At 35.8% G+C, this 10,646-nt stretch overlaps 1 protein-coding gene across 1 annotated transcript in view; it reads right to left on the minus strand.

The window, feature by feature from the left end:
• The window catches only part of EYS (eyes shut homolog), an 871,402-nt gene extending 865,989 nt beyond the window's left edge, over nucleotides 1-5,413 (minus strand). The window contains exons 1-2 of the mRNA XM_027787807.2: nucleotides 4,563-5,413; nucleotides 2,346-2,459 (exon numbers count right to left, since the gene is read on the minus strand). Of these exons, the coding sequence (XP_027643608.2) occupies nucleotides 2,346-2,459; nucleotides 4,563-5,316 (868 nt within the window). The 5' untranslated portion in view covers nucleotides 5,317-5,413. The remainder of the gene's footprint in view (nucleotides 1-2,345; nucleotides 2,460-4,562) is intronic.
• Nucleotides 5,414-10,646: the final 5,233 nt, after the last annotated feature.

Here is a 10,646-nt window from a genome sequence, read left to right on the forward strand (position 1 = left end):
ATTCTACCATAGTGAACACAATTTAAACAACACAATCTTTACTTATTTTTAATAAATGCTTGTAAATAATAATAAATCTAATATAAAATAATTAAAATATATTTTTACTTGCATCTCAAATTTACAGTAACAAGAATATTTCATACTTTCATTCAGATTATGTGAACTAGTTACTGCAGTGTCATACCTCATTTTGGAAAAAGGTATGTCAAAGTTTATTAAATCCTAAACATAACTTGCACAATCTCGGTATTATGTTTGTGTTTTCTGTGCAGAAGGATGTTTTGAATTTGCTGCCAGCATCACACACTTAAAATAGCATTTAAGATACAAAATTCATAATTGCACAACTTATCTTACCTGAGAACACAATTCAGCTGCAATGTAAAAACAGTAGAAAAATGTCTGTTTTCATAGAAAAATGTCTGTTTGCAAGTGGGATATTTTAGGTAACTTTTATTGGAATTGCTATAGTGTTAGCAAACACAGGATCACAGAAAGAAATGTAGATATAATCTAACCACATTTAGTAAGAAAATAATTGCAAAATTATACTGTAGATTAGTCAGCCACTCCTATTGCAAGGTATGCTGACATGCTATATACTTCCTGTTACAACAGGACCTGAGGATATTTATATCATAGCAAGTAAAAAGAGTGAAATTAATGAAAGTCTGCCTTGTCCCATGACACTTAGGCTCAGAAACAAGACAGTATTCTTCATTTTCTTTTGGTTAACTAAGGAATAAAAAGGGAGCTAACTCACACTCGTAGTCTCTTTTTCTTCTTTGCCATCCTTACCAGCTACCTGGAGAGTAGATTGCAATGGTTGCTGCCGTCCACTAGAGTTGAGTGTATTGAACTCTTTTCATGTCATTAGGGGTTGGGCTTTACTGTATCTGGGAGGGGGTTTCTCCTGTCTCCTCCACTCCTTCATTAGGTCAAAATTGCAAGGAAACAAAAGATTTTTGTGGGGAAATTTTCAAAAACAATGTACCTGCACCATTTCAATGAGAGGGACAGGAATAAGGGTTCTAAAAAGATATAAACCATGTGTGGGGGAAAAGATAGTTGTAGAAAACTTTACTAGTAGACATTTCTCCTTTGAAGAAAGGGGTTTTTCAGTTTTCTCAGAATGACGTTGACCATGATGCCCTCTTCAGTGAAGGGAGAAAAAGGAGAGTAATATAAAACGGATCTACTAGGAATTTAGAATTAAGTATGTCTATCCCATTTTTAAAGCTATGTTTCTACACAGACTTAACTAAAATGTCAACAAGAATGTTCAGTCTTTCACTATGAAAAGAAAGATTGGCTCTTGGATCCCTCTAACCCCCTTATGGTTTTGTTTTGGTTTGTGTTTTGGTGTGGTTTTGGGTTTTTTTTCTTTTTTTTTTTTTCTTTCTTTTGTTTTCTTCTTTTCTTTTTTTTTTCTTTTAACTCTGCATTTCAATGCAATTATTTGTTTATGATTGGCAGGTATAACTGATACCTCCAAGAAAGAGACATATTAAAAAATGTTACTGTCCTTGGATATTCAAGTGCTAGCTTTATACTTAATTAAAAGTATTTTAACTTTTTTTTACATTTAACTTTTTAACATTGTTAAAAAAAATCTTCTGTGTATTGCTACTTTTCTTATATTAACACAGTAAATCTCTGCTGTGAAGTACAAGGATTAATACTGTTTTAAGTTTGGATGCTATTCTAAGTCCCAAGAAAAAGTTTTTACAATAGGATGCCTTTACAGTTTATGATTCAAGCTTTTCTCATGAAAGCATCTTATTTGTCCAGTATATCCTAAGTAAACAGATTAGCTTCTGAGAGTTGGGTTTTTTGGCTGTGTGGTGGGTTTTCTTGTTTGGTTGGTTTTGTTTATTTGTTTTTATCAAGACACACCAATAAATCATGAGATTATTGATTCTTTAAGTTACTTCTATATTTTTCCTAGCACATCTATTAAGAGGATGCTGAACTTATGAATACAGGTGTCATGATCATTCTAAATCATCCAGCAAGAGCTCTCTATTAGGAACTCTCAGTTATTGATTATGAGACTTCCTTTGTCATACTGCCAATAGGACAAAGGAACTCATGGATGGGATCTAGTCATGAAAAGACTCTATCATTTATACAGTTTTACTTCAGTACATGAGTATTTTGGAATGGTCACATGGAAGTCTGATTTCTTTATTTTACAAATCCTAATTAAAAAAAAAATCTGAGGAAATTACAGACTGTGCCACAATCATCTGAAATAACGGTTTTAATAAAGCAAATATTTGCACTACTATTAAAACACCGGAAACAACTACTATAAGACAGGAAACAAAGGCTTTTCTTACCTGTAAAGCCATTGTCACATTCACAAAGAAAAGTGTTTGGAGTAACATTGCTGCAGTTACCATTGAAACATGTATGTGGCTGGCACTGTCCAACTATTTCTGTACAGTTTTTACCTATTTAAAAGGGATAATAGGAAGATTGAACTTTAGTAATTTTTTTTTTTCCTGAAATGTCAAACTTACATTGAAGTATAACATTATATTTAATAGGTAGGTGGATTGATAGATAGGTATTTGTGCTAATGTTGGTCACTAATTTTCACCAAAATTACTGAAGTTCTAAAGCAAGGCAGAAAGATTTTCAGCTGCTGTAATACAAGCTACTGTGCTGAACCTCATCCGTCATAAAGTTACAAATTCACATAGAGCTTAAAAGGCAGAAACGCTATAAGTAGTGTTTGTTTCTTTTTGGCATTAATCTAGCTTACAGTTTCTTCCAGCACTGCAAACAAAAGATGTACTCATGTGTAGTCTGATTTGACTGAATTTTTCTTAATATGCAGCTTTCTGGAATACATTGTTTATCTTATTACAGCATATGGGTCTAAATACCATATAATTATGCTTGCCACTTGAATTGTTGCTATGACATTATTCACACTTCAACAATTTTTCAAATCTCTAATAGAACTTACATTATGTGAGGCACTTTTTTCCTCCCTTGCTTTTGTGTAGCCATGTCTGTAACATATGATGGTTTAATCTCATAGTCCTTTTTGTATACACACAGCTTATTTACTGGACCTGTATTGCCAGTACAAAATTATAGCATTATCCATCACTGCTCCATATAGGCTAACAGAATATTTTAAGCATTGTTTGTTGATAATGTTAAGCATGATGATAGCTTTTAACATAATTGCTTGTGAATCTCGCCATTAACTTAAATTATAATAGTACCAGAGACTTTTTGATATTATTTTCAAAGCTTTTTACATAGCCCACAGAGATCATAAAAGGAGTAGAAAACATACTGCATATCATCAATATTTTAAATTTTACTAAGATTTGAATAATTATAAAAATATTTTTCTGATAACATTGACTTGTTTATAACTGCATAATCTTCTATTTGCAAATGCATCAGTAACCAAATTATTATGCAGTTTAAAAAGCAATTAAAACTAAGCTACAGTAAACTTTAGGCAATATAACTATTTCTACATTCTGTGAACCTCACTCGTTCCTGACTCATCGGTTTTGTTTAACAGCATAGCATCACTATTGTGAGAACACAGAAGTGCAGTTTATCAAAGGAACATTGCTAGAATTCTGCTCCACAAGTACAGAAAGAGCACCAATAATCCTTTATGTGATGTGAATGAATATTTCTGGTACTTTCTTAAGGATTCCCAAACTCCATTGATCTGATTGTAGGAACAATATACCCAGCATTTCCTTCATCCCTTTTTTCTTCCTCCATGAAATAGACATAACAGTTAGATAAGAATGTATCTAATCATGCTGTGCTCTCTAGTAGTCCAATCTGAAACCCAGATTTGGTTTCTCCAATAGGTTTTGGGTAAGGACTGCAATATTTTCTAGACAGAATTAGGTGATTTTTTTCTCATTTGGAAAATATTTAATTTGATGATAACGGTGTGTTTAGCAAACTCCTTTACAGTACAAAACAATCTGGAAGAAAAGAATATTTTGTTTTGCTTGCTCTTCTAATTAAATGTTTGACTTTTCAATTAGAAACAAATTTTGATAAAAAAATTCTCTTATGTAATTTAAAAGTTCTTTAAACTGAAATGAAAGATTTTGTGGCTGGTTGAATGAAATGTTCATTTCAACCAAACCCTTTGTTGTTTTTCAGCAGTTTGTTTAGCTATTTCGGGGGACCTTACTCCAAATGACATGTTATTTGGTGTAAGAACTTGAAATGCTGAACAAACAAAAACATCAGTTACTTTTGTGAGTTCACAAGTACTTAGCTATGGCTCATGCTTAAGTGGGAAAGAAGCATGATAAGAACTTGTTCTATTTTTCCTCACAATACATACATGGATGTAAGCACGTACAAACTGTCTTGAAATGACTGTATAGTCTCCTATAAATGACTATATGTAAAAAAGACTCAGTGCAGGTGTGGTAGTGACAATGGACAATCAAATTATACAAAAAACTTGTTAACAATGTACTCACTGTATCATTATCCATTAAAGAAAATGTATTATCTATGTAACATTGATTCCTAGAGGGGAAAAGAAATACCTGAAAATTTTGGAGGACATGTGCATTGGTAAGACTCTCCAGAAAGTTCTGATTTCTCACTGCAGGAGGCATTGTTGTGGCAAGGTTTACTGGAACACATATCAAACTTCTGGCAGAATCTTCCAGAATACTGTGAGAAACAATGGCAATTATATGCTTTTTCCCAAACATGGCTTAGACATTTTCCATGCCCAGAGCATAATGGTGCGTTTGGAGACTGTTGGCAAAACTGCTGCTTCACAGTTACATTCAGACGAAGGCCTATGTTGCACAATAGCGGACCTCTCTTAGGAAGCTCTGCAAAGTAATGAGTTCCAACACCAAGCCATTTAGGGTCAACTTGGTGCAGTCCTCTTACTTGACAAACAAAAATCAACTGCTCTTGAAGAAAATCAGCTTTCGGGCACTTAATAAATTCTTCCTTGGAAACATTTACCAAATTCATTCCATAGGACTGAAAGGATGGCTCAGAGGAGATGAAAAGACTGTCACCTAATTGAAGCTGTAAGGGGCATATCTGAGGGATACTGAGCTCTTGTTCTTCTGAGATTTTCCCAGTAATACTTTTATTCATATTCCAGCATTCAGTGTAAAAGTCTGAGCAGAAGTTTTCCCTTGGTGTCCATTTTATTACACTAGGTTTTGGTTCAACTCGCCATTCAGCAGTCATTTGCCTCTCACATATTACCTGCGCATTTACGGTGCATAGTTGAAGAAAGCATGCTAACATGCAAACTGCTGATTTTGTAGTCATTGTTTCACCTGGCAAATAGGAGTTGTGTTTCACATCTGCTTTAGTACTGAGGATAGCTTCGGAACACTTGTTTCTCAAGGTTCATCGGTATTTTCCATGAAAGCCTAGGAATTCAAACAAAGAAAATTATGTCTGTTTTCACATCAAATACAGTTTCATAGTAAAGCCTCATTACAAAACTAGAAAATATACAACAAAGCAAGGTCTACAGCTAATTACACTATGTGAAACTAGAATAAGTCCAATTAACTGATCAGAACTACACCACTGTAACTGAAGTCAGATTTTTCCTATTTCCATTCCTGCTAAAGATTTTATTTTCATTTAGTACATTTCATTGTACTTGCTTATGAAAGAAAACAAGCTTAAAAGCAGAGTTTCCATATTCCCTCCCTCTGTTCACAAAAATGAATAATAACCAAGTTAAGGTACAACACCTATGACAAAACTGAGAAATAAACCAGAACATCTAAGCTCTAGTCCTAAGCTCTTCTGTAGATGTTTTCCTGATACTGAATTATCATTAATTTATGATAAAAGTAGATATTCTGAAGATGTAGGCATATGAATTATGGCTTCAATGAAGAAAACGTACAGGTGCGTCATCACCTCTTTTATGTTCCCATGCAGTCAGCAAAACACTTAATTAAAACCTTAGTTTTCAAAATATATAGCTGAAAACCAAAGGTCCTTAATCATGTGCTTGGAGGTTTTGATGTGTCACAGTCAAAGCCAGCAAAATACAGAGTCCTACAGGACTATTTATTTTATAGAAAAGCCTCTTTTGACCTATCAGTATATAAGGCAATTTTTAATTGCATGGAGATATGTGATTACAGAATAGAAGGAATAACAAAATAAGATTATGAAGCTTATTCTTGGAGTCACACTGAAAATGATGAAAATATAACATGATGTTTAATACCTTAGAAATTGTCAGTAGATTTGTTAGTGACAGTTTAACTTGCCTTAAATACAATGTTTTTTCTCACTTCTATTTTTTTTTTTTTTTTGTCACTATATTTCCCTTACACTTTAAAATAGTGGCCTCTAATCTGACATTTACAGATGAGAAAATTATTGTAAAGAGTAAACAGTATCTTACAAAGGAAGCCATTTACTAAAAATAAACAATAGCATTTATATTTTGAGGTTTATTTACATTGTTTTCATTTTTACACAGCATATGGAATGATGTGGATGTGTATATTTCTATACCTACATATACCTGGTCTGTCTCTAAAGTGCACATGGATTATGATACTGCTTTAATTACATCATTTCTTTCAATGTCCTCCTCTTCCCCCGTGTACTTCAAAAATATTTTGAGGCATATTTTGGGCTATGCTGAAAGATCAAAGTAGGACAAGAAAGGTACTGTTGTTGGAAACCATGAGCTGGAGAATATTAAATGACTCAGTGAACTGTTGAAAATTATAGAATAATATCAAAGGGTTTAATTCAGTCTCTCCTATTGTCACCTAAATTGGGATGGAAACATCTAAAGTTTAGATTAGTAAATCACTCTGCATATGAACCTGTCCCAATGACCTTTGTGCAGCAGAGTGACCAGCACTGTTTAAGCCTCTGAAGACACCAGAAAGGTGTGGAGTATGACTAAATAGTAGTAAGAGTAACAAACTTGAGGCTTAAATTATTAAACTCAGAAAGTGTAAAAACTACATTCTGATCCTCCACGCAGAATAATTTTTACTTTAATTTAATTACTGAATCCTGATTCTGCCTTCAAACAGTTGAAGTACTCTAACCACCTAATGCCCCATCCAGGCACATATACTAATTTTTAATTCCTCTGTCTTTGTATTTCCACCCCAGGAGCTAATTCCCCATAGAAAAAAAAGCAAGAACATGGATCTGCAAGAAAACTACTAGCCTTCTTAAAGAATACTTATAGTCTCTGAATTTTGATACCATTCCATTATCTTCAGAATCTCATGATGTTTGATGATACTCGGCAAATAATATGCCATCAAATGTGCAGTTTTGGATCGTTTAGCATTTTTTCTTTTAAGTTATCAGTGTCAAACTCTTATATCCATTATAGGTACCGTTACACCTGTCACTATTTTCAGGAGTGGAAGTCTACGCTCTGTATTACTGTATATTTAGAAACCCTACATTCAGCAACCTCTTGACACACCTTTTCATAATGAGATTTTCTCAGGGGTTACTAAAACAGATATTTATAAAATGTTAATTTTCTTTTTAGACACTTCACAAAGAAAGCTATTGCATGTCTAATGCAGAAGAATTCTTGCCCACTTATAATATATTTTTCCCTTCATTCATGTGGTTGTGCATAGTTCTGGTATCATATACAGGCTTCGGTTTCACTGGTAAAATGTGTTCTTTCACAATATTTGTATTTTAAAATAAGTAATCAGTAACATTATAACAGTTAATACTGTCTTAAAAGCAAAAATGAATCCCAAGTTATTTGCATTCTAGTCCAGTATCTTAAAGATTATTTTCTTTTCATTAATAAGAGTTATTAAATACTAATGACAAAAATAAAGTACATCTCCACAAAAGATATCAGACTTTAAAAACCTCTTAGAAGAAAAAGTATCTACCAAAGAAGATAATAAACCAGTAGATGTTTAAGAACATCATGTCACCATGTTGGGGCCAGGAATGAACCTCCTGCTGCCATGTCCCCACACGTTACGTGCACATTTTGTGGTCTGCCTGCCTGTATGTAAAGGCCAGGCCTGGTACAATGAGGCTGAGACCTTGGTTCTAACTGCCGTGAAAAGTGCTGAGGGAGATGGGGGTGGGTGGGTGGAGTGTGGTGTTCTGGGGGTTCCCCACCTTGCTCAGGAGCTGAATTTAGGCTCAGGCTCTCATCCTTGGTCCTCACCTGGGCTGTGCTGTAAGTAGGCTGGTGCCTGACCTTATAACTTGTTTACCTGGGCCTCAACCATGACCCAAATATTTGATTTACTGGCCTGATCCCAGGACCTGTCTCCTCACTGTGGACCTGCCTGGGGACTGGACTGTTGGCTGGGTCTGAGTGCCATCCCCAGACCCACCCTATGCTTCTTGTATGGGTGCTGTAGGGTGGTGTCCCTTGGCACCGAGGTCACTATCACTCCCTGCTCTCAGCACCTCTCCCTTGCAGGACAGTTGACACTTGCTGCTCCCTGGGATTGTGATATCATGCTCACTTTATTTTTGAATGCATATTTAAACCCATCATATTTAAGTATTACTTAACATGTACACATAGTATAGGAAATGCTACAAATCAGTCTTGTGCAATTTGACTTCCACCCTCTATGTGTTTTACAGTATGCACTAATTGTCTTGTTGACATACAAAGTTGTCTTTTGTACCTTTACATTTTTCATCACAAAATTCATAGTTCTTAGGAAATGATGCATTATTTAGGCCAATCCTCATTCTTTGCAAACAATCCTTTCCTTATTTACAATACACTATTCAAAACATAGAGATTTTTGAATTCTTAATTTGCTAATATGATTGTCTGGAATTTTGAACATGCTAGCCAGCGAATTTATCTGCACCTCAAAATACAGAATCCTTATTTATACCTTATAGTTATACTATAATCTATAGACAGGAAGTGTGGTGACACAGCCAGAGCTGAAGTTATCAGGGCTTTCTGATCGCTAGTACTTTACTTACCAATCCATAATGTATCTTTGTAGGCATAACGGTATCAAGCCAGGGAATTTTACATGACTAATTTATTGCTAGCTGTCATGGTATAACCCTGGCTGACAACTGACCCACACAGCTTCTTGCTTACTCTGCCCTGGTGGGACGGAGGTGAGAACTGGAAGGGCAAATGTGGAAAACTCACGGGCCAAGATAAAGACAGTTTAATAGGAAAAGCAAAAGCCATGCACGCAAGCAAAATAAGGAATTAATTCACTGCTTCCACTGGAAGGCAGATGTTCAGCCATCTCCAGGAAAGCAGGGCTTCATCATGTGCAGTGGTTACTCAGGAAGACAAACACCATAACTCTGAACATCCCCCTGTCTCCTTCTTCTTCCCCCAGCTTTTTATTGCTCATCATGACATTATATGGTATGGAAGATTCTTTTGGTCGGTTGGGGTCAGCTTTCCTGGATGTGTCCCCTCCCAACTTTTTGCACCACTCCAGTCTACTTGGTGGTGGCGTGTTGTGAGAAGTGGAAAAGGCCTGACTGTATGTAAGCACTGCTCAGCAGTGACTAAAACATCCCTGCAATATCAACACTGTTTCCAGCACAAATCCAAAACATAACCCCATACTAGCTACTATGAAGAAAACTAACTCTATCCCAGACAAAAGCAGTACACCAGTCAACATAAAATTCTGTTCAGTGATGTTATTGAGAAAAGGAATCACACAAATGATGAAACAAATGTACATAAACACCTATTACTTCCACACCCAAATGTCTGTTTGAAGTCTGTCCCAATTCTTTCAGGGTGGTTGTAGGGGGTTGGGGTGTTGTATGTAGCACAATTTTTTCTGCTGCTCTGTGCTTAATGAATTCCTGATGCTCAGTTCCTTGATGTTACGGCCCTGATACGGGTTGCCAATGGCCACAGTCTCTGAGGATATGCCCTATGTCACAATATGCCCTATGAGGATATACTCCTGTGGCATGGCATGGCCCCCGCAGCACGTCTCCACCCCCAAGCAGTTACCAGTGCCTCTTGTACATATACCTGAGCAGTGTCATGAGCTCCTCTGGCTTGATGTCTTGATTTTCGTAAAGGTAGGTTTTCCCACCACTCTTTAGGTTGGTTCCAGAGCTCTCAGGAGCCATCCATGAGGAACAGAAGGTGGCTCATGTGCTGATCACACTACAGCCCTGCTACTGAAACCCAGTCTTGTGTGCCTATTAAATCCTATACAGCTCTCATTTACTTCACTCACAGTTTTGTGTGCTCAACATGAACACATACCAGTGTAAGGACTAGAAATGTGCCAAAAAGGTAGTCCAAAGAGTCACAGGAGTGAAAAAGATGCTAGAAAAAGTGTGTTTTGTCTCAAATGCCATGGTTTCACCTAAATAATAATAATAATAAAAAAAAATGTTTCAGTTGTTTTCTTTATTGTAGTTCTCTTTCTAAAGATCATGATGAAGCCCCTGATTGTAATGTGACCATGGCTGTGACCTGCTGAGGTCAGAGGGGCTGTGAGTACAGGACACTAAAGACTAATAGGAGATTACAGCTACCATGTACGTTGGGCAAATACCTCAGTACAGCATAGTTAAAGATTAATTTTTTACATAGGATCAGTGACTGTTACATGGAGCAGTAAGTTAGAAAACACAAAAGGCAAAAC

This window comes from Falco peregrinus, chromosome 7 (assembly GCF_023634155.1).
Source record: "Falco peregrinus isolate bFalPer1 chromosome 7, bFalPer1.pri, whole genome shotgun sequence".
Classification (NCBI taxonomy): domain Eukaryota; kingdom Metazoa; phylum Chordata; class Aves; order Falconiformes; family Falconidae; genus Falco; species Falco peregrinus.